The sequence below is a fragment of the Lytechinus pictus genome, chromosome 10 (genome assembly GCF_037042905.1).
Source record: "Lytechinus pictus isolate F3 Inbred chromosome 10, Lp3.0, whole genome shotgun sequence".
Classification (NCBI taxonomy): Eukaryota; Metazoa; Echinodermata; class Echinoidea; order Temnopleuroida; family Toxopneustidae; genus Lytechinus; species Lytechinus pictus.
Window position 1 is genome coordinate 6079256 of NC_087254.1, and position 25895 is coordinate 6105150.

Below are 25895 nucleotides of genomic sequence, written 5' to 3' on the forward strand. Positions count from 1 at the left end.
TGGACTTGGATTGATAACCGAAAATGTGAATAATTATAATGTGTATATAGAAACTTTATATATACTGTCTAAAACACTACAAAAACTCACATAAAACTGGAGCCAGATGACCACATGTCCTTCTGCAAGGAAGAAGCAGAAGAAGAACTAAGAAGAAAAAGAAGAAGAAGAACGAGGAGGAGGAGGAAGAAGAGAAGGAGGAGGAGGAAGAAAAGGAGGAGGAGAAGGAGTAGGAGGAAGAAAGGTAGGGAGAAGAAGGAGGAAAAGGCAGAGGAAGAAATAAAGAAGAAAAGGGGGAGGATTAGACAAAACAAAATTGTCATATTAGTCACCATTTTTTATTTACCACACAGAGTGATGGTGATGAGAATGATGTAGGAGGCAGGAGATTTGCCAGGTCACGATCTTTCATCAAGAAGCGCATCCCAGCTCCACACACATTGTCTGTCCTTGTTGAACAACCATCTACAGGTACGTAACAACGAAATAACGTCTCCTATACAGAGTGTCCCATAAAACAAGGAAACCATTGTTCTCTGTCTTTTTTTTCCAACAGAAACAAATGGTTTGTGATATTTTACTTAACATCATTAGAAAGTTTATGTTTTCTGCTTTATATGGATACCAATATCATACGTAAGGTTAACGCTTTGACGAGCAAGAAGAGTTTGAAATTTCAAAGTCAGAGTCAAGTTGCAAAAAAAAATTGGTAAAGATTTATATAGCGTATGACAATCTGTTGTAAGAATGGTTTAGCATTTTTTTGGGGGTGTTCTTTGTTGTTTCTAACACTGAGAAAGATTCAAACATCCTTCCAGTGCGTTGGTTGTGATCATGTCTCGCTCTCTCTGTTTCACAGATTATCAGCAGCTTTTGACCCAAGGAAGTGCTAGCCTCCTCCTTGACCTGTGCTCGGAATTCTGGGATGGCTCTGACCTGTACACCTTGACAGAAAATGAAAGGTAATGGTTATTTCCCAAACCATGTATAGCCTCCCCTACAATATTCAGCTCTAAAAGATATAAGCTCATATTCTTAACTTTTGTTTGATTTAAACTCTGGTCTACAGTTGTGATTTAATTATGGTAAGCCAACTGTGACCCAAACAGTACAGGTTTGATTATATTAGCTCATCCGTAACTCAGAACATTTAAAACTGTTTGGGATAACTAAGGTAGTTTTCTTTGCCTTTATAGCATGATGAAGTATCACAGTCAACGTAAAGAAACATACATTGTAAACAAGATTTTGACATTTTTGGCTTCCCATAATTTTAGCACAGAGCTAGACCATTGCCCAAAAAGAAAGTAGTTGCAGCAAACAATTATTTCATGAGAAAGTCTTTAAAATTCATGGTTAATTGCCACCATATTATCATGGGTCTAGATCTGGTACATTGAAATAAGCTTATCTTTGTGAAATCTTGAATACCAATAATTCTGATGATCACTGACACAAAAAGCATATGTGGGACAGTGTAATAATATTACTTGGAATAATACTCAACGTTTTATGGAATTCTATGCTTATTTTGCTCATTTCTCAGCAATTACACAGTTTTTCCCAGAGCCCTTTGGCACATTAAAAAAAAATGTATACATACAAACACTTGGCTGGTCATTCTAAATGATTCTGTTCGAACTCATTTTGAGATCGTTGCCACAAATGGCATTTATCTTTAAACCCGACTTCAGAATATGGGTTTACATCTTCTTCAAACTGAAAAGCTAGTCAATTAGCAGATGTGATATCTCAAAAACATTTTGATTCTTTTCAATTTCAGAATCAAGTATGAAAAATACTTCTTTCATCTTATAAAAAGATTATTTTATATATTGTTATGCTTACAGGAAGAAAATTCTAGATTTTTATCAGCGAGCCACCCTATCATCCTATTGCACTGCATTTGCCTATCAACCCATGGCAGAGACCATTGATAATCGTCTTGGTGATTATTACATCGAGCTTCCAGCCAATCATAAACATACAGATGATCATTATATGAATGAGATACCAGGATTAGCCAGGTAAGAGTTAGTAAAGGAGAATGAAACCGTTCTAACCAGTTAGATTTCATAGAAGATGTGTTTTTCACACAAGGAAAATTTTCCTTCATCCCACAGACCTGCCAACCAGTACGTTTTTGGCATATCTAGTACATTTTTGCAATCAAAATACGGCAGTACGTTTCTTTAAAAAATATGTTTTTGTAAAAAAAATATTTAAAAAATTATTATTATGATTTTTTTTTTTAAATCGTAATATATTTAGAAAAATTATCTCTATATGTCTCTATTTCATAAAACTTACACAAATATGGTTATTAATTCAATGTAATTTCAGGTAATTTGTTTTTTTTTTCAATCATTTTGTTAAAACCAGGTTGAGATACACATGTTTAAATGTTTTTTTTTTCATCTGCAAGAGCAGTGCGCATTTTAGCTTGCATGCAGCTTGAGCGCCGCTATGAGCGAGTGCACCACGCATTTTATTATGAAATACACTTTTTTGGGGAAAATACACTTTTTTTATCACAGAATACAAATTTTCATTCCCAGAGGTTGGCAGGTCTGATCCCATAATATTGGTGGGGGTCAAGGGCCAGTTAGCTCCACGTATAGTGCGGGGTTTAGCTTAGCCCACTTTACTTTTCTCAAAGCGTTTTTGCAAAGTGGGCTACCACTAGTCCAGGATTACTGAATTTGTGTGAGAAAAGCAAAGCATTTTCGTAGTCGGTGTTAGGCAGAAAATTTGGCCTGTGAGAAAAGGAAAAGTCATAGTACATAAGCGAATGTGAAAAAAACATTGTTAGAAAAGCCTAAAAGAGAAAAAAATCAAAGAAACTGATCATTCAAAGTGTGAGAAAAATTGATTGAGTAACAAGAAAGTTATGAGCATTAGAAAATTGAGATTACTATTAAATGCTATGTTGATTCTCCTCATTAGCAATGTGACCAAGATCTGTGATGTCACACTTGTAAAGCCCCCCCCCCTCCCTTTACTTTTGTACCTATTTCCGCTCCTTCAAATAATTGTGTTGTATTTTATTTCATTTAATTTCATTTACTAGTAAAAGGACCTAAACATGTAAAAGATTCCTATTGTACATATTACAGTTATTTAGTGTTTGACACAAGTGCATTGATATTCATAAAACTTATACAAATTTGAAGCATGTGATTGATATTATATGTCAATATCGGAGATGTGTTTTCATATGAAGCACAAAGGGGATGCAATACATTTCAGGAAGGTCTAACATGAAGGGGGTCCGGTAAATTATGAAATAGTCCAAATAATGATTGTACTTCAAAGAATGTTTAGATTTACTCGAGTTATGACTTCAGCAGTGTAGGAAATACATAAGGACGCATGATGAATTCATCCACATCACAGCCCAAATCACCCCTAGAATTTCTTAAGACAAACACACTTTGGGCGACTGTCTTTCTAGGATTTGCCCTAAAATCTGCCTCAAAAACATATTCAAGAATATTTAGAAAATAAGTATTCTACATATTGCAAAATAATATGTGCATAATTGTTTGTTGCACCAAAAAAAGGTCCTTGAAATGAAACAAATGCCCCCCCCTCCATTTAAGTAATCTCCTCTATGTGAAAAATAGGCCCTGAGAAATGATATTTATTTCTGACTCTGAAATTTGTTTAGATCGTCTTGGGATATGGAGAGCAGTCGAGACCCTAATACAGATATCCATCGCACCAGAAAGTACCATAGTCTTGACTCTACTATGAACAAACATGGCAAGATTACAAATGCTGAAGAATGCTACAAGTAAGTGATAATGATGATGATGATGTTGCTGATGATGATGATGTTGTTGATGATGATGATGATGTTGATGATGATGATGATGATGATGATGTTGATGATGATGATGATGATAATATTTTGCTTTTATATAGTGCTTTATAAATTGGAATGTGGTCTCTAAGTGGGTTACAGATATATTATTACCCCGGTCAACGGATTCTGACATGCCCGCATACAGTGTATGCATTTCCTCCACTCCCTGGGGAGCATTCCAACAAGAGTTCCAAGACTCAATGGCTAATCATACTACATTGGCTTTTACTTTCTACTGGGTATCTATTTAGCACCTGGATGGAGAGTGATGTTGATGATGATGATGATGATGGTGGTGATGATGATGATGATGATGATGATGATGATGATGATGATGATGATGATGATGATGATGATGATGATGATGATGATGATGATGATGATGATGATGGTGATGATGATGATGATGATGATGATGATGATGATGATGATGCTGCTGCTGATGATGATGATGACGATGGTGGTAATGATGATGATGGTGATGATGATGATGATGATGACATTGATGAGATGATGTTGATGTTGAAGATGATGATGATGATGATAATGATGATGAATGATGATGATGATGATGTTGATGTCGATGCTGATGATGATGATGATAATGATGATGATGTTGATGATGATGATAATATTTTGCTTTTATATAGCGCTTTATAAATTGGAATGTGGTCTCTAAGCGGGTTACAGATATTTTATTACCCCGGTCAACAGATTCTGACATGCCTGCATACAATGTGCGCACTTCCTCTACTCCCTGGGGAGAATTCCATCAAGAGTTCCAAGACTCAATTGGCTTTTACATTCTACTGGGTATATATTTAGCACCTGGGTGGAGAGTGATGTTGTTGATGATGATGATAGTATTTCATATGCACGATAATAATAGCCCCCTGGTCCAGTATAGATATAACCAAAACAAAATATTCTTATAATTCCTTATGCCCATAACACCAAATGTCGTCTTATAGGCTATTTACTTTATTCTCTGTCTCTGAAACTTTACTAGTCTTCATAGACTTGCCTCCATCATTAACCATGGAAGTGTAATGATAACTTTTCTCTGACTCTCATTTATCTAGATCTCAGTGTGGTCAGATCTTCATCGGCATGGTAACGAGTAATTACCAAGCAAAAGCAGACATTGTGGCACTCATCGAGCAGCTGGACAATGCGTGTATACGATTCGTCCACTTCTCTAGAGACCAAGAACTTCGGAGCAGGGTAAATATATTTATGGAATCATTTGTAATTTCACTACTATATTGCAACAGTCCAAAATTTAGTTTGAACCCATGCCAAAGACTGCATAGCTGTCAGTTGAACATTAAAAAAAAATTGCATCTATCTAAAGCCATTGGCATGTCCACTATCCACCTGGTCAGAATAAGTTAGAAAGTTCAGAATACACTGTCTCAGAAGTCAGTGCATCATAGTTTACCTATTATATGGAATTCCCTCCCAAGTAATGTTATCGAATGTAAAACGTTATTACAGGTTAAGAGGGCATCGAAAAAATATATTTTATCTCTTCACATTTGAGTATTGTTACAATGTTTACCATTTATCAATTTACATTAATATATATACCTAACTTTACCTTGGCATCTAATTCCTCTGATAGCTGATGGATGTGTCATGTGGGGTGAGTGTGTTTTGTGTGTTATGGTGTGCGTGTGATGTACATGATATACCCATGTAAGACTATTCCGATATGTTTTTTAAAGGGGGGGGTATAACAAATTGAAAATTCTGATATGCCTGTAATGCAATGTAGAATGTAGTACATGTATTTGAGGCAACTTTTACCCACAAAGCCTTAAAGGCCTCTCTGTAAGTTCTCTTATTTCATTTCATATTTTCATGTATTTGTATATTGGCATATTATGTGATAATCGTGTATGTTATACTTTGTAAATATCTTTTTATCGAAATGAACTAAATGGATTCAATAAATCAATCAACCATTTCATCCAACAATCACTTGGTATAATAGCCATTTAGTCTGTATACAATTTGGTTTAATTGGACTAAGTGTTAATCGGGCGAAATGAATGAAAAGAAAATGGGTATTACACCAACTGGTTATGAGACGAACTGGTGATTAGACAAAGTGATGACTGGACCAAATGGTTATTGGACTAAATGGTTGTTAGACGAAATGTTGCTGGACGGAATTACATTAGACTTAATGAAGGTAGACCATGTGATGAGTGGACGAGTTGGCAATAGATGAATTGGCAATTTACTGATGGAATATGACATCTTTTTCCTGGACCAGGACTCTTCGTCCTCCAGCTCCTCTCACCTCCCCCATGATGATGGCCGTATCCCGGCATTTCTCCATTCACAGCAGCAGTGGACTTGATAGCACTGTGTTAAGCTCATTTTCATTGATTTTCTTCCAGGTTTTCTCTGAGAAACTTGGTCTTGAGGCTGGATGGAACTGCCACATATCTCTCCTGGACCAGGACTCCTCGTCCTCCAGCTCCTCTCACCTCCCTCACACCGGGGACGTATCCCGGCAGTTCTCCAGTCATAGCAGCAGTGGACATGATAACACCATCACCGATGGCGAGATGAGTAATAGACACAGTGATACCGGGGAACCCAAGTCAGACGGGACAGAGACCTCTCCTCACACAGCTGACGAGGAACAGGTGGGTGTATAACCAGGGGGTTGGATGATGGCAACGATGAAGATGATGATGACAATGATGATGAAGACAATGATGATGAAGATGATGATGACGAAGATGATGATGAAGAAGAAGATGATGATGATGATGATGGTGATGATGATGATGATGATGAAGATTATGATGACAGTGAATGATGATGATGATGATGATGATGACAGTGATCATGGTGATGACAGTGATTATGATGTTGATGACGAGTATGATTTTATTTTCCCATGTCATCTCTTTCATTCTTAGGTCCAAATTGAAGTGGAAGCCCAACGGGTTCGCTTCGACCCCGTGGAAGCCGTTGTCGTGGTTGACATGGAGAGCTTGATAGAGGATGAGGACATAGAAAAGGGTGATGTTGTTGCTAAACAACAGACAAGTGATGCAAGCCAACCTTGTGAAAGTGTTGAACTTTCTATGAGAGGATCTGAAGTTCCTAACTTATCAAGACCATGTAGTAGAGATGCAGACACAGAGGATGTGGATAATGATGATGAAGAAGAGGAGAAAGATGAAACAGATGGACTTCAGAAGCTTTCATCATCATCGTTCGAAAAAAGTAGGACAACATCGTATCCTCTTCCAGACACTTCTTGTGTGGTAAAGGCAGAACCGAAGGAGGAGGATGCGTTGCTAGGCGACCGACATCGGAATGTGGCATCATCAAATCTATCATCTCCATCATCAACAAACTCTCAATCAATTCCTGCATCTCCTCCTCCTCAAACAGAGGAAGCCAACGCCAACAACTCAGAAGATACCAAAGAGACCGACGCCCTCCTGAGTCAGCCGTCAACCAAGCCGTTTGATCTTTCTAACAGACATCGTCAGATCTCAGAGACTCAGACGTTTAATAGTGATGTTTCAGCCGCTGAGACGGATACGCTTAGCCATCACACGGAGAGTGAAACAGCTGGAGGGTTTGATATATCCAACAGGGTAAGTGCTGAGGCCTCTGTTTACTATGTTTTGTTTTTTTTGTCTTGCCTGCATAGCAGTGCAAGACTATAGGCCGCGCTTTTCCGATGGTGGCGTCAACATCAAATCTTAACTTAAGGTAAAGTTTTTGAAATGACATTATGAATTAGAAAGTATATGGACCTAGTTCATGAAACTTGGACATAAGGGTAATCAAGTATTACTGAACATTATGCCTAGGTTTTAGGTCACATGACCAAGGTCAAAGGTCCCTTAGGGTATATGAACTTAGACCATGTTGGGGGATTCAATATCGAAATCTTAACCCAAGGTTAAGTTTTTGAAATATCATCATAACTTAGAAAGTATATGGACCTAGTTCATGAAACTTACACATAAGGGTAGTGAAGTATTACTAAACATCCTGCCCGAGTTTCAGGTCACATGACCAAGGTCAAAGGTCATTTAGGGTCAATGAACTTTGGGCATGTTAGGGGTATTTGTTTAATTTCCATCGTAACTTTGAATGTTTATGGATCTGGTTCATGAAACTTAGACATAAGAGTAATCAAGTATCGCTGAACATCCTGTGCAAGTTTCAGGTTGCATGATCATGGTCAAATGTCATTTAGGGTCAACAAACTTTGATAATGTTGGGGGTATTTGTGGAATTGTCATCATAACTTTAAAAGTTTATGGATGTAGTTCATGAAACTTGGACATAAGGGTAACCATGTATTCCTGAATATGCTGTGCGCATTTCAGGTCACATGACCAATATCAAAGGTCATTTAAGGTCAATGAACTTTGACAGTGTTGGGGGTATTTGTTGAACTGGCATCATAACTTAGAAAGTTTATGGATGTACACATATAGTTCATGAAGTATAGACATATGGGTAATCAAGTATGTTTTGCACATGTCTTAAGTCACATGATCATGGTCAAAGGTCATGTTGGGTCAATGGACATAGTATTTTATTATCATTTGAGTGTTTTCTTTCGTGAATAATTATTCAATAGCTGTTTTCAAAGTTAGCACTGCTGCTATATCGAATTCCGTAATGCAGGCGAGACTGCCAGAGGCGTCCACTTGTTGAATATATTCAACCAGTTGAAATAATTATTCTCAATTGTTGTATTAAAAGTATTTCTGATAATCTGTCCACTGGAATGAACAATGTGAGGTTTACTTGGTTATGTTTTCTTTCACCAGGCTAAATTACCTCGAGGTATAGCAAACATCAGACCACACATAGAGAGGATTGATAATGTACCCCTCCTCGTACCCCTCTTTACCGATGTCACTCCAGAGAGTAAGTTATGTCGTTAAAAAGAATGTGAAAAGTTTGTTGTGTTATTATTATTATTATTATTTATTCGGCAAATAATATACAGAAATACATTTCAGTGTAAACAATACAAAATAAGAAATATCTACCATTGGAACGCCAGGGACAGAAAAAGTTAACTTAATTACTGTGGCATGAAGCCTCCTGTCCCAATTCCAATGGTTGATTTACAATATATGTTAATAACTAAACAATAATAAAATACTCGTAATTATAAAGGGGTGTAGCATGCGATTAATAAATATATAAATAAATTTAGTTACTTGTAACTGAAAATTAGTGGAAATGATGGGGGAAAGAGAAGAAAGCTGAAGGTGACAAAGAGAAAGGAAAGGAGAGAGTGGGAGAGAGAGAGAGAGGGGTGGGAAAGGAAATGAAAGTGACACAGGCAAAGGAATTGTGAACACACCCAAAATGGTACAATAGTACTTAAAATAAGACTTATTAAGACTTAACTTCTAAGGGATTAAACACTAAACAACTCATTTAAATTGGGCGCTGGCGGAGGTAACGCCCAAGCGCTACAAGCCATCTCGATAAGGAAGTCTCGACCACCCCGTGTGCAAGGACTCGGGGAGCTCATCCCAGTAATGGGGAAATGCATTGATTGCCGAACCATGCAACCGCTGAGTCCGCGCACGGAGGTGGACGAACCTCACCTCATCAGTTGGCGAGTATTTACCGAAATGGCACACCCAACAGTAGTACATTCAATTACACGAAACAATGACTTCATAACATAAGAGATAAGGCAATATTTACGGCAAGAATGTAGACATTGACAATTTAAGAGCTGCAGTCGGTCATCATAGCACATTTGTTGGCGCCTTTGCTTGAGTGCAATTCTGGTAGCTCGATGCTGTATTGATTCAATTTTATTTATCAGAAGTTGTGTATGCAGATGCCAGACTGGCTGACCGTATTCTAGTATCGGGACTACAAGGATTTATAAATAGAAAATATTGTGTGGGGTGCTAGTGATTTGGTAACCGAAAAAACAAAGCCTAGCATACGATTTGCTTTACGATATAATTTGACGTGGTTATGCCAAGTCAGCTTATTGTTCAAAACGACACCTAGATGTTTGAATTCAGACACTGGTTTGATTATAGTATCGTTAAGGGTATAAGTGGGAATTACCGTATACCTCCTCACTGGCATATATACACTATGCCTTCAACTGTGATTTATCAGTTTCATTACATTTTTTTCTGTTTGGAATAAAGGATAATCTGATATGTTAAGATCATGTTCTAAATTGAGGTATATATATTGTATCAACATTGTTGCTAAATTATTTTTAGGTTAGGGCAATTCTTAATTTTTATGTTGAATGACAAGATCTTTGTATTTAAAAGAACAGGGTCTAATTCAAGCATTGCTGATTCCAGGCCTTTCTCCCCTATTGCTCTTTGAACCTGAATATAATCTTGATAGTTCCAAAGTTCTTGATATTTTTTAGATAAAACAATTGCCTTTCGTGATTTTTAATGCCTGATGTTTAAAACGAGATGCAATTTTTCTTTTCATCTATGCTTTGGTTTAAATATCTCATGGATTGTTTTATATGCCGATTGTTGCTTTGTTACCATAGCAACCCGTGAGATGGTTGAGATCATGCAGGAGAATGGAGAGGTGGTGTGCTGTCTTGGGAGCAGTCTCAATATTACCAATGCACCAATCTTTGCTCAAGCAGATATCAGGTACAGTATACAAATATACCAGGGTTTGAGAAGTTCAGAGGGAAATTATCATCCTAGGTTTTACTGGCAAATACTATTTCTTTCCAGGTGGCAAATTTGTTACAGTCAAGCCTGTCTTATTGACCACTTGCAGACATGCCAACCATTCCCTTTTTAGAGTATTTGTTCCTCTTATGTGCTATGAATACGCCAATACTTTTTATTGTATGATTTGTTACTTTTAAAAAAATGTCCAATCATGGAGTATGTATTATACCCAGTGCGCGACACTAGTGCCGGTCCGACGGTCCCAGACCGGTAAAAATTACTCTCGGGCCAGTAGCTTGTTGCATGAAAAGTACATGTAACAAGTAAATTTTTTCCTACGAGCACATGTTTAAAATGGTGAATTATCGAGTAGAGTCATTTCACATGTTTTTTCACCGATCTCACTACAACAGGCTGGCGATTGTTGAGACAAAATTTTTTTGGTCAAAAATACTCTCTTTTTTTCCTTCTAAGAATACTTTTTTTTGTTGTAGAAGGTTGGCAGGTCTGCACTTTTCTATACTGATAACCTGCCTTCAATGGTCTCCAAAATGATCAAAATCGTGTCCCTTTCAAAGAATTGTGTGTTATTTAACCTGTCTGTAAAGATCACCAGTCTCGGATGGTCATGTTTTCTGTTTCCCTTTAGGTGACCTTAATAGACAGGTTTTATTATATTTTTAATGAAGAGTCTTCTTTGAATTGAATATGAAGGTGGCTGTAGGGGGAGGAAGAAATCAAGGGAGGGATGCTGTTGTGGAATACATAAATTCATTAACCTCTTTGAGGTATGAAAATACTGATTTAATAAGTATGGTGGTGAGGATATACTCACTGAAACTCTTGTATTGGTATTGTTTGATTGGACAGCATCGGCATGGAGCCCCTCCCGCCCCACATCTGCATGAGCAAGGAACACGCCCACCCCAAGGCTCCGCCCAATTGGACGTCGTCACACCCTCCCAGGACGCCGTTAGAGATCAGCAGTCTCCTCACCAGTCTACCTTGCTCGCTCTCTTTCCATCGCTTGAATAATATTAGTCTCATCTCACTCATCAGAGAGGTAAGGAATTTTTATATTATTTAAAAAAATGTATGTGAAAAATTATAAATTGATTCAAGACAAAGCTTTCAATATGTTGCAGTCATTGAGAAACTTATGTATTTATTATTTGCTATGCCTCTGTCCATGAAAGGTCAATGCTGGAAGTATTATGTTTCTGGGTCGTCTCTGCATTGGTCAGTAACGGCTTTTGAAGTTATAAACTTTCTGATTTTTTTGTGAGTTGATTTGTTTAAACTTTCACAAATCTGCTTTTGCTTTTCCATAAAGTTTTATTTGTATACTAGTCTGTCAGATGCACTTTTCCATGCCCCAATGCTATCACTTTCTATTAATTACGCTTTAATCTTTATGAGCTACATAGACCTGTAATGCCTCTATTCCACAGTTTAATAAATTGATTTAATACGATCACTTTCACGTCTTTTGTCTAGCTCCTTTGTTCCACTAAAACTCACAGAATATTTCATTACGTATTCTTTATTTATTGTTTCATGGTTTTTCACATCATTCAATATATGAGAAAACAGTGTTTATTACATAAAGAAAATATTACATGTGAATTTAATCTGTCATTAGTAAAACACAAAAAAGTCTTGCAACATAAGCTTGGAGCTTGAATGATTACAAAGACATTATCAAACCTGAAAACTGGTGAAAGTATATGTATATACAACATTTACCTAGAAATAATAAAGAGAGAAAATGAAACAAGAATAGAAAGGAAGGTACCTCAATGGGTGATTTCAAGTTTAATAGGTGTTGACCTTTTGGTGCTGGTGTTAGGTCAATTTTTCCATGAGTATAACACCAAACATAAAAGAAAGATGGTCCTGAAAAGTCACTCACTAGTTATTGAGGTAATGTGATCTGGATCAGTTTTACAAACTCTGAATAGGTTTTGGAGCAAGGGGAAGCAATCCAAATTCTAACACCAACACCGGACTTGAAATCACCCAATATATATGAAAAAATTCATAAATTTTCAAGTAAATACAAAAACACATTGTTTTTTTTGTTTGCTTTCTCCTCCTAGGCCCGGGGAGTATGCAATGGTATGGTCAATTGCTTCACGTTTTTCATGTTCGGTCTCCTGACCCTAAGTGCAATTCAACTCCTGTGTACGTTGCTCTTCTTGCCACCCCCGGTCAGCGGCCGCCATGTTCTCTGGCTGGCAGCGGTCATCATTCCGCTGCTGGCCATGGCCTTGATGGGGTCAAACTCCCAGTCAAAGGTCATGACCCAGGCCACGGGCAAGAATGTGAGGGAGCATAATTCTGATGTAAGTGAACCTGTCTGAAGTCATCGGCCCGTATTCTGAACTCGAGTTTAAATTAAACCCTGGTTTAAAGTTGTGGTTTAACTATGGAGAGCCGATTGGGGCACAAATCCCTAAGAGTACACATCCAATTTATTAACTCATATGACACCCAAATTGTCTGGGAATAACTGGAGTATTTTTCTTCATTGTGAAAGCAAAAGGAAACTAAATAGTAAACATAAGAAATATACAATATAAACATAATTTTTGAAATTTTGGCTCCCCATAATTTTAGTACAGAGTTGGACCATGGTCTAAGTTAAACCTGACTTAAAAATACGGGCCATTGCCTCGATTTTAAGAGATAATTTAGTGTTGAGTTATAATGATAACAATAAAACCATAACAATAGGCATTTATATAGTGCCATCTATCTACCCGTTATTAGTGCATGTGCAAACCCTTCACTCGAGGAAAGCAGTCTGGATATTTTGCCTAAAGTCTGTGCCAATGGCTTGTGTACAGAAGGTGCTTCTCATTCTCTGAAATTTAAAGGAGAATGCAACCTTTGGAACAAGATAGCTTGTGTGAAAACAGAAAAATCAAAGAAACAGATCAACGATAGTTTGAGAAAAATCCGACAAATAATGAGAAAGTTATGAGCATTTGAATATTGCAATTACTTATGCTATGGAGATCCTCACATCGGCAATGTGACAAAGATGTGTGATGTCACTTGTGAACAACTCTCCCCATTACCTTAGTATATATTTCACTTAAACTGCCTCTTTTATCACATCTATCAGTAGATAATGTGTTCTTTCTATAGGAGGGCATGTAATACAGATTTTTAAAGAATACATCATGGATAAAGAGTTTGTATCACCATAAGAAAAAGCAAAAAGAGACATTTTGGGGGTATTTTATAATCCATCAAAGGGAAAGTTGTTCACATGTGACATCACATATCCTTGTCGCATTGCCAATGGGAGGATCTTCATAGCATTAATGATTGCAATATTCAAATGCTTCTCATTATTTGTCCGATTTTTCTCAAACTTTCTTTGTTCTTATTATTTGATTTTTCTGTTTTGACACAAGCCTACTTGTTCCAAAGGTTTCATTCCCCTTTAAGGACGTTCCACAGTTATGTTTGTGCGCATTATGATCTGCGCATAGTTTACACTCTGCGCGCTGACGTCACAATGGATGAACAGGTGATTAATTAGCTGCGGGTATGTGCTGATTTTTCTCATCTTCTTCACTTTAACTGCAGATCCGATGCGTTATTTCATGAAGCTAAAAAATTGAATTATTCCATGGACCATTCAAAAAAAGATTCTCTACAATTTCAAAATACTTTACTCTGCTGTGCTGCCAAGAATCACGAATATTACCCCGAGTTTGAATAAATGGTAGAGTGGTTTTGATTTTTCTTCACATAGATACAAAGCATTCGGCGCATTTTTGGTGTTTTAAAAAGCACATTTGCTCTAATAAAAGTACTGATAGTTTAAAAACAAGCACATGAACCCCTATTTTTTAATGTGTGTTCCTCTTAGGTATACCTTCCTCTACAACTCTACAAATTTTGGTGAAAATGACATGGATTTTGAATAAAGTGCAGCATTTATTGTAGTTTGTTGCTGAAATTTCACATTTTTTAGATTGGGATTTTGTTATCTTTTACGTCATTTTTAAGAACTGACAGTGCTGTTAAACTTAAAATTGCAAACAAATAGCACTTTAAATATATTCTCCATTCTAACGATACAATTATTAACTCTCTTGCGAAATTTGATGACTTTTTCATGTATTTGGACTGAGTAATACAGGTTTAAACACATTGTAGTAATATTGGGCGGTCTAAAAATGCCAAATTCTTTTGAATGCGCAATTCTTAAGAACATCAATTTGGGTGAACTTTGAAGTTCTAAAGCAAAAAATCAAGCACATGGACCTATGTTAATTTTTATGAGGCGCCGAATGTACCAATATTATATAGAACAATTATTTGTTATATAATCATTATTTATTAAATAATAACTATTATTTATATATAATTTACATTTTATTTGTAAATAACTACTATTATATAAAATATCATTTCTAATTATTTATATATAATTCCAAGTAATACTTCATTATTTGTAAATAATAATAGTTCGACATTCCATTATTTATAAATAATGATTATTTGTTTTTCATTATTTATAAATAATGATTATTTGTTTTTCATTATTTATAAATAATGATTACTTGTTTTTCATTATTTACAAATAATGATTATTTGTTTTTCATTATTTATAAATAATGATTATTTGTTTTTCATTATTTATAAATAATGATTATTTGTTTTTCATTATTTATAAATAATGATTATTTGTTTTTCATTATTTATAAATAATGATTATTTGTTTTTCATTATTTATAAATAATGATTATTTGTTTTTCATTATTTATAAATAATGATTATTTGTTTTTCATTATTTACAAATAATGATTATTTGTTTTTCATTATTTATAAATAATGATTATTTGTTTTTCATTATTTATAAATAATTTGTTGAGTTTTCCATTATTTATAAATAATGATTATTTGTTAAATAATGAAAACGTCTACTTCATTATTTATAAATAATCATTATTTAATGTTCGAGTTTTCCATTATTTATAAATAAAGATTATTTGTTAAATAATGAAATATCTACTTCATTATTTATAAATAATAATTTTGTTTCAATATCCCATTATTTATAAATAATCATTATTTATAAACAATTTTTACAGTTTGCCATTATATACAAATAACCATTATTTATTAAATAATGCCATTATTTATTAAATAATGCCATTATTTATTAAATAATGCCATTATTTATTAAATAATGGAAAACTCGCTATAACATGCAAATGTGGGACCGCCCATGATATGAATATTCATGATGCGATTTCCTTTTTCGTGATTTTTCTTCACAAATTTTTGTCCATTTCCTCTTCATAATGACATTTCTTGAAGCAATTTTCTAGGGATATGGTCTGATTGTAATATTCTTCATTTTCTATATAACTTCGTCTTCGTAGAAATATCAAAAAGTGTAATTTTATACGATTTTTCCTACAGTTCACAATCCCCATAGGCGCGCGTGTACTGTAGGGACAACCGGTGAATCGACGGAGTGCTCTTCATCGAAATACTACGTTGGTTGGTCCCCGGAAGTGGCGGGCGGAATTTAGCCCGAATCCTCGATGGAAGTCGATCAAGTGCATATGAGCTGAGAGAGTGAAATATCAGTGTACTTGTACAGGCCCTTCTACTTTTTATAAATATTTCTTGTTGCTTTTTTTTAAGTTAATTTTTCCTGGTGTAGAGATAAGTTTCAGTTCTAATAATGCACTTCAAATACATTTTGGAGTGTCTGTTTGAGGCGTTTGGGGCGATTTCACCCTGGCCCCAAAATGCTCGCAACGACAATACGGGGGCATGATGACCCCTAAATTTTTAAAAACTTATTTTTCTATTGAAAATTATCACAAAATTCACCAAAAGTGTGCACGAAAGCCTTCGTATTTCACTTTTAAAACTCCAAAAAGTGCCCAAATGACAAGCTTGGTCGCTTCGCTGTCTCGCTTTCAACTTGAGAACGTTTACGCGTCTGCTTCCCCCCCCCCCCCCTCCTCCGAAAGAAATTCTGTATACGGCCATGCTCTAAAGAGCCTGGCACATTGATTTATGTATACTTCCATTTTCATTATTTTTATCTCATTATCAACATGGCCTTACGCAGAATTTTTTCCAGGGGGGCCGGGGCCGGAGCATGACGCGCGTAAACTTTCTCAAAAAAATCTTGAAAGCGAGACAGCCACGGGACCAAGCCCAAATGACAATTGCAAGCTTGGTCGCTTCGCTGTCTCGCTTTCAACTTGAGAACGTTTACGCGCGTCTGCCCCCACCCCCCGAAAGAAATTCTGTGAACGGCCATGCTCAAAAGAGCATATGGCACATTGATTTATATGTACTTTTCATTTTCATTATTTTTATCACATTATCATCATGGCCTTACACAGAATTTTTACCGGGGGGGGGGGGGGAGCAGCTAGGACGCGCGTAAAGTTTCTCAAAAAAATCTTGAAAGCGAGACAGCGACGCGACCAAGCTCAAATGACAAGCTTGGTCGCTTCGCTTTTTCAAGATTTTTATGAGAAAGTTTACGCGCGTCCTAGCTGCTCCCCCCCCCCCCCCCCCCGGTAAAAATTCTGTGTAAGGCCATGATGATAATGTGATAAAAATAATGAAAATGAAAAGTACATATAAATCAATGTGCCATATATGCTCTTTTGAGCATGGCCGTTCACAGAATTTCTTTCGGGGGGTGGGGGCAGACGCGCGTAAACGTTCTCAAGTTGAAAGCGAGACAGCGAAGCGACCAAGCTTGTCATTTGGGCTTGGTCCCGTGGCTGTCTCGCTTTCAAGATTTTTTTGAGAAAGTTTACGCGCGTCATGCTCCGGCCCCGGCCCCCCTGGAAAAAATTCTGTGTAAGGCCATGTTGATAATGAGATAAAAATAATGAAAATGGAAGTATACATAAATCAATGTGCCAGGCTCTTTAGAGCATGGCCGTATACAGAATTTCTTTCGGAGGAGGGGGGGGGGGGGAAGCAGACGCGTAAACGTTCTCAAGTTGAAAGCGACACAGCGAAGCGACCAAGCTTGTCATTTGGGCACTTTTTGGAGTTTTAAAAGTGAAATACGAAGGCTTTCGTGCACACTTTTGGTGAATTTTGTGATAATTTTCAATAAAAAAATAAGTTTTTAAAAATTTAGGGGTCATCATGCCCCCGTATTGTCGTTGCGAGCATTTTGGGGCCAGGGTGAAATCGCCCCAAACGCCTCAAACAGACACTCCAAAATGTATTTGAAGTGCATTATTAGAACTGAAACTTATCTCTACACCAGGAAAAATTAACTTAAAAAAAAGCAACAAGAAATATTTATAAAAAGTAGAAGGGCCTGTACAAGTACACTGATATTTCACTCTCTCAGCTCATATGCACTTGATCGACTTCCATCGAGGATTCGGGCTAAATTCCGCCCGCCACTTCCGGGGACCAACCAACGTAGTATTTCGATGAAGAGCACTCCGTCGATTCACCGGTTGTCCCTACAGTACACGCGCGCCTATGGGGATTGTGAACTGTAGGAAAAATCGTATAAAATTACACTTTTTGATATTTCTACGAAGACGAAGTTATATAGAAAATGAAGAATATTACAATCAGACCATATCCCTAGAAAATTGCTTCAAGAAATGTCATTATGAAGAGGAAATGGACAAAAATTTGTGAAGAAAAATCACGAAAAAGGAAATCGCATCATGAATATTCATATCATGGGCGGTCCCACATTTGCATGTTATAGCGAGTTTTCCATTATTTAATAAATAATGGCATTATTTAATAAATAATGGCATTATTTAATAAATAATGGTTATTTGTATATAATGGCAAACTGTAAAAATTGTTTATAAATAATGATTATTTATAAATAATGGGATATTGAAACAAAATTATTATTTATAAATAATGAAGTAGATATTTCATTATTTAACAAATAATCTTTATTTATAAATAATGGAAAACTCGAACATTAAATAATGATTATTTATAAATAATGAAGTAGACGTTTTCATTATTTAACAAATAATCATTATTTATAAATAATGGAAAACTCAACAAATTATTTATAAATAATGAAAAACAAATAATCATTATTTATAAATAATGAAAAACAAATAATCATTATTTGTAAATAATGAAAAACAAATAATCATTATTTATAAATAATGAAAAACAAATAATCATTATTTATAAATAATGAAAAACAAATAATCATTATTTGTAAATAATGAAAAACAAATAATCATTATTTATAAATAATGAAAAACAAATAATCATTATTTATAAATAATGAAAAACAAATAATCATTATTTGTAAATAATGAAAAACAAGTAATCATTATTTATAAATAATGAAAAACAAATAATCATTATTTATAAATAATGAAAAACAAATAATCATTATTTATAAATAATGGAATGTCGAACTATTATTATTTACAAATAATGAAGTATTACTTGGAATTATATATAAATAATTAGAAATGATATTTTATATAATAGTAGTTATTTACAAATAAAATGTAAATTATATATAAATAATAGTTATTATTTAATAAATAATGATTATATAACAAATAATTGTTCTATATAATATTGGTACATTCGGCGCCTCATAAATTTTTGCATATTTCGAATATTAAGGTTCTAAAGTATCTATGTGCAAAGTTTGGTGAAAATGACATGGATTTCACTTTAACTGTGGAACGTCCTTAAACAGCAAGTTGTATTCATGCTAGTCTTGTATGAAGACCATTCTCTGACATTTAAACAGCAAGTTGTATTCATGCTAGTCTTGTATGAAGACCATTCTCTGACATTTAAACAGCAAGTTGTAATCATGCTAGTCTTGTATGAAGACCCACTTGACGATCAGAGTTTCAATCAGGGTCTGTGCCCTGCAGACTCTATTATGTCTTCTTTTACTCCTTTCTTTCCTTGTTTACAGCATGTGATGTTATTCTGCTTCTACTTCATCACCAAGTTCTTGGGTTCCGTTATCATCTGTACTGTTTGCCATTTCCTCACTCTCTTTGCTTTCTGTAAGAAGACGGCAGAGAATCCCACAGATTGCCATTTCATACTTCATAACAGGTAGGAAAGAATTCATTATCTTTGATATACTATTACCACAGTCAAACCTGCTTTCACAAGCACCTGTTAAAGTTCAAGTTCACCCCAGAAAAATGTTAACTTGAATAAATCAAGCAAGCATAACACTGAAAGTTTCATCAAAATTGGATGTAAAAGAAGAAAGTTATGACATTTTAAAGTTTCGCTTATTTTTCACAAAACAGTTACAACTGTTATATGCACAACTCAGTGACATGCAAATGAGAGAGTCGATGATGTCCATCACTCACTATTTCTTTTGTTTTTTATTGTTTGAATTATACAATATTTCAATTTTTACAGATTTGACAATAAGGACACACTTGACTGAACCATAAAACAACGGTAATACCACATGTTCAGAGAGAAATAAAACTTCGTTTCACAGGACAACAGGGAGAAAATTTGAATATTTCATACCATAAAATACAAAAGAAATAGTGAGTGATGTCTCCTCATTTGCATACTGACTAGGATGTAAATATAAATTTTTTGTGAAATTAAGCGAAACTTAAAAACGTCATAACTTATTTTATATCCAATTTTGATGAAATTTTCAGTGTTATGCTTGTTGGATTTTTTCTCTTTTAATTCAAATCAACTTTTTGTAGGGGTGGCCTTGTCCTTAAAGTGTAATGCGACATTTGCTCTTACTGCAATTGCTCCTCCGCTAAGTACTCTGAAGATATGATGTGACGGTTTAGGATTATGATGGAGTTAAAATCTTGTTGAGAATCATGTGAGGATTATGGTTAAGGTTAGAGTAAGGTTTCAAGCTCAGGCCTATGTCTGGTGGAATGTGTTCATTTTCAGAAAAAGCAAGTGTTGCTGGAAGATACGTCATGGAACCCTGTAAAGACCATAGTTTGGATTCCCTTGAGTATTTACTCATTGAAATATGTATTAACCAAACCTATTCGTAAAAAACATTCTGCTCATAGAGACAACTTTTCTTTTCACTCTTGGATGGTCTTTGTAGAAAGGTTTCACTGTATATTTGTTGTATTTCTGGGTTTTCAGAGAGAATTCATTTTAACCTCCAATGCTTGCTTTTTGGTAATAGGCCTCATGGGTAAGAGCTGAGGATGTTTCACAAATTAAAGATAAATACCTGGGTCCAGTCTTACAAAGAGTTACAAGTGATCCAATCAATTGTAACTCTATGGAAATCCATTGGTGTCATAATTTTTTCTACAGGAAATTTACAAAGTGTCCTTTGTAAACAAAAGAGAACACACCAAATTGTCAAGAAATCAATGAATTTATGGATATACATTCATATCTAGAAATTTTTTTGAACAAACTTGCATTTTATATGTTGACTTTGTTAGCTTTCCATAGTTGCGATTGATCGGATCAATCGCAACTCTTTGTAAGACGGGCCCCAGTTGTCGTAACAATCTCAAAATGAGTTTGAAGAGAATCCAATGAAATTACCACCAAAGTGTTTGTATGTCTAATAAAAAAACATGCGCCAAATAGCTCTGGAAGAAAATGCGTGATTGCTGAGAAATGAGCAAAATAAGCACAGAATTCCATCAGATGTACAGTATTTTTCCGAGCAATGTTAACCCTCTAGCACCTACAGATTCCTATGCATAATGGCAATTACTCACTGGAGGAAACAATAAAACTGGTTATAAGTAGGCATTGTTCCAAACAAATGGAAATATTTTTTTATAAATTTACTTTTGTTCATTACAAGTTATATTTATTTTGTAGCATAGGACCTGTTGAATAGAATGGTACATGGCAAAGTTCAATCAGATATACGAATATTGACCTTTGACAATCGTTTGCAGAGCGAGAAGAAAAAAACACAAAAGTTCGGGTTTCAGCCGCCCCAGTCCCACGCCTTCAAAAAAATGTAAAGTATCACTGACAGAATACTAAAGTTTTCGCCAAATCTTGGATCAAATATGTCAAAAATTAATTCCAACTCACATCTAGATGTCACTCTGTGTGATATCCAACGTTTTGATGAACATATAGCAAGGCCTGAGCTTCTTCGGCGAAGTAAGTGGTTTTCCGAGACATGGACGCAGCCATCTTTGCTGAGATCGACTGCGCAACAGTCTGGAACTTGCTACACACCGATGCATGTCAATCGGTTTTTCTCTATTATACTCAATAGGAGCATACACTTTTCTATGCAGATCTATGTAGCAGCCAACCTATACGGTATGCACACGCAATATTACCACGGTAAATCATGGACAAGAGATACTATAGCGCAAAGAAAACGTACGGACGGTTAAGGGCGGTTCAGTGTGTAATAGGAAGGGCGGTCTCGGGCGGTTCAGGTGCTAAAGGGTTAATACACTGTCCTACATATGTTTTTCTATGTTAGTGATCATCAGAATTATCGGTTTTGAGTTAAGATTTCATGATTTCACAAAGATGATGATGCACAGCATTTGTATAGCGCTATATATCTGTCAAAGACATTCAAAGGCGCATTTTTTTGGAGGAGCCAGCCAATCTTGGTCGACAAGAAGGGCGCGCACACAGAACTGTGACCCGCAGATCTCTCCTCCCGATATAACTGATTGGGGGGATGCAGGTGGACCACTACACCAGGGTTTCCCCCTACTCTTATACGAATAGTGCAGTGGGTTCTTAACGTGCAAAGGTGGTGACTCTCCTCTACACGGGGCCTCCATTTAACGTCCTATCCGAGGGATGGAGTGTTTTCCACTGTAATATAGCCTGCATCTATGAAACAGGGGAGAGACGTTTACACACAACGCACTGGCTTCAGTCATCCGCCTGGGGTGGACTTGAACCCACGATCTTTGGTTCGACGGGCAGACACTTTACCGACAAAGATTAGTTTACATTAGTGTACTAGATCTATGATAATATGGTGACAATTAATCTTGATTTTAAAGACTTTCTCATTAAATAATTCTTTGCTGCAACTGCTATCTTTTGCCTACAAAGTCATGCATAAGTGTCAATGCACACATTATATTTAACACGCAATCTCATCGATGGATGCACAGTAACATGTGGGCAATTCCATAAATTAATCAACCTTTTTCTACGTCCGACCCCCATTTTTCTCAAGTATTTTTTCACTTCATAAACTGACCGAGTCATGGTCATTTGAGAGCACTACAGACTTTCAAAAGAACCACAAATCAGAGACAGAAAATTTCATAAAGGTCCCACAAATAGGGGGTCGGACGTACATATTTTAGGGAATTGCCCATGTGTCACCTGAGCACAATGTGACCAATACAGTGGTGCATTTTATACTGCATGTAATTGTGAATTTAAGACTTTTAGTCACACTTAAATCTTTGCAAAATGCCTCCAGGAAAAGGAAGTTCATCAGGGGGGTGTTTCACAAAGAGTTAAATATGACTTAGAGTCACACTTAAATGCTGATGTATACATGATATGCAATGCGCAATCTTATCGATCAGTACGCAGTATAGTGTATTATCTTGGCATGATCGGACCAATGCGGTCGTGCCTTCTAGACCGCACGCTACTAGGTCATACCTAAATCTTTGTGAAACAGCCCCCCCCCCAAAAAAAAAAAAAAAAAAAATTATAATTCTTACTAACGATGAGCTTTGTGAAACAGTCCCCTGGTATGATGAATTTTCAGTCTATAACCTTTCACTGTCAATTCTTTTCCCTTTTCTATCTTCTTTACAACTTTTTCAGAAACTTGACCTCATCATGGAATGGATGGCGAGATGAACTTTCATCACATCATGTACTGGCACAAAATATTCAAGCATTCCTTCTTACATTTTATTTCAGTAAGTAATATACCATCCCATAATGATAATAATAGCAATATTCAAGTTTGATTTAGTGCCTAATACATTGGAATCACGTCTGTATTAGAACTTGACAGATTTTTTATTACCCCAATCAATCGATCCTGGTATACCCGTATACAATATATGCACTTTCTCCCCCCCCCCCACCCCCCCGCCCCCCCTCCTGGGGAGCATTCCATGAAGAGTTCCAAGACTCAATACATACTACAATACATGCACTTTGAATCGTACCGTGTACCCAATTAGAACCTGGGATGAGAGTGGCATAGTGTGGATAAGCGCCTTGTCAAAGGACGCTACGCCACAGTGTATTATTGGAACACACGACCTCTCTCTTCTTTCCACTTTAAAAAGTCAATTTCTATCTCCATTTTCCCTGCACTTATTCCACCTTTTCATATTTGTATCCTTGTTTTCTTCCAGTTACATCATCAGCTAGTTTTGTTCATTCCTTACAACCGATGTGGAGGAAACCGCCATTCCGGAACCACTTATGGTGTGGAGTAGTCTGTGCTTTGTGAGTAAAGAAGACTTATTCTGGGGACTTATTTGGTCCTGGGGATTGGTATAAATAGACTACGTTATCAGATAATTTTCGTCACTTGATAAAGAGTTGCAGCGGCACTCGAAAGCTCGTGAAGTTGTAAGCTAGTGAACACTTTTTGCGAGAGTGATCACGAATTTCCTAGAAAGGTAGTGAACACTTTTTGCTAGAGTGATCACGAATTTCCTTGTTGACCATAGTAGATTGTGAGACAAATGAATACCCTCTAGCGATTATTTCAGTCCGCAATAATGAACCTATTTAGTATTAAGACTTATTCTTTTGAGTAGATATCTAAATTATCAACTAATTAAATCAGAATGACCTTCCCATGTCCAAAATTTATTTTTAGTTGGGGAAGATGAGATACTCATAGTTGTTAAGACTGGAGGCCTGATTAAGTCTTTTGAAATATTGATACTTGCATTTCTGAGGTATTATTTATAAATGAGACCAATTACAAAGCAATGGAATTTAACCCGATGGAGACTATGCCCACATATATGCTGGCTGAGTCTATGGAAAACATGTGTTATATGCAAAATCAATCAGTCTGCAAATTGTTAATAAACTTGACACTTGTTTATTGTAATTACATTTTTATGAACAACATGGCATGTTGAGTACTTAAATTCCCCAAACCTTTAAAAAAAAAAACTTTTTCTTTGATGCTTAAGAATTTTACCATGTGAGTCTTTTTAGATCAAGAGTAGAGAATCACGGGGGCCGGATGCACAAAAAGAGGTTTGAATGTTTCATGAAACCACCCAAATGACAAATCTCCTCCTATGTCTCATCCTGTACAGGTTTATACTGGAGATAGTGTTCTTTGCAATAGATATGAGTCTATGGGGTAGAGCGGATGCTGCAACGGGGATGCCTTCCAGCCTTGAGGATATCCCTCTTGAGGTCTGGCTGATCGGTTTCCTGTGGCCTTTGGTTGAACTGTTTATCTGTGAAGCTGTCAAACAGTATGAGATACAGTAAGTGATTTGATATCCTAGTATTTGAAAATGTGATATAATATCCAGGGCCCCGTCTTTCAAAGAATTGCGATGGATCCGATCAACCACAACTATGGATGTCCAGCAACGTCAACATCTAAAATGCAAATTTGTTCAAAACATTTTCTAGACAGGGTATATATTCATACATACATCGTTCTGTAGGAGATTCAGTGTGATTCTCATTGTTTACTAAGGAGATTGTGCAAATTTCTTGTAGAAAAATTATGTTATGGATGGTTTTCCATACATTTGAGATTGATTGGATCAATCTTAACTCTTTGTAAGACGGGGCCCTGATGAAGATATGAAAGATAGATGGATGAAATGTGAATAAGGGGGTGGGATGGCTGTTGAAGGAATTTTGGATGGACAGATGGAAAAGGTGATAACATGGGATAGGACACCAGGCAGAGACTGGTATGGAAGGAGATTGAGAGGTAGATAGAGAGAGAGAGAAATGGAGACAGACAGACAAACAGACAGGGGGAGGGACAGACAGAGGAAGGGGCGTTGAGACAATGGAGTAGGAGTGGGGGGCAAATTGTTTCATTGCACACTAAATTAAATTTTTGGGGAAAATAATTACAATTGTTTCCATTTTATTTTCTTTAATGCAAGATTTCCATATTTTACCAATTATACTTATTATTATTATATAGATATTATCCAAGAACTACTGCCTTTTATTAGCTTATCTAATTTGAAGGTAGGGGAAAAAAATGATTATTTTACGATTGTTGAATTTGATTATACGAATGTGCAAGATTGCAACATCAGATTGCGCAAAGGGTTAATACATTTTTCATCAAGCTGTTAACACATTACTTTGCTCTTGGAAGTCTTTTTGGTGCAAAATAAATAAACTGAATTATA

At 36.0% G+C, this 25895-nt stretch overlaps 1 protein-coding gene across 1 annotated transcript in view; it reads left to right on the forward strand.

Moving 5' to 3' along the window:
- The window catches only part of LOC129269010 (transmembrane protein 94-like), a 47299-nt gene that overhangs the window by 17040 nt on the left and 4364 nt on the right, over positions 1 to 25895 (forward strand). Inside the window, exons 15-29 of the mRNA XM_064105188.1 lie at positions 354 to 471; positions 860 to 962; positions 1851 to 2027; positions 3671 to 3796; positions 4951 to 5092; positions 6277 to 6528; positions 6808 to 7497; positions 8692 to 8791; positions 10422 to 10530; positions 11428 to 11620; positions 12657 to 12902; positions 19508 to 19653; positions 23350 to 23447; positions 23895 to 23988; positions 24822 to 24998. Of these exons, the coding sequence (XP_063961258.1) occupies positions 354 to 471; positions 860 to 962; positions 1851 to 2027; positions 3671 to 3796; positions 4951 to 5092; positions 6277 to 6528; positions 6808 to 7497; positions 8692 to 8791; positions 10422 to 10530; positions 11428 to 11620; positions 12657 to 12902; positions 19508 to 19653; positions 23350 to 23447; positions 23895 to 23988; positions 24822 to 24998 (2771 nt within the window). The remainder of the gene's footprint in view (positions 1 to 353; positions 472 to 859; positions 963 to 1850; positions 2028 to 3670; positions 3797 to 4950; positions 5093 to 6276; positions 6529 to 6807; positions 7498 to 8691; positions 8792 to 10421; positions 10531 to 11427; positions 11621 to 12656; positions 12903 to 19507; positions 19654 to 23349; positions 23448 to 23894; positions 23989 to 24821; positions 24999 to 25895) is intronic.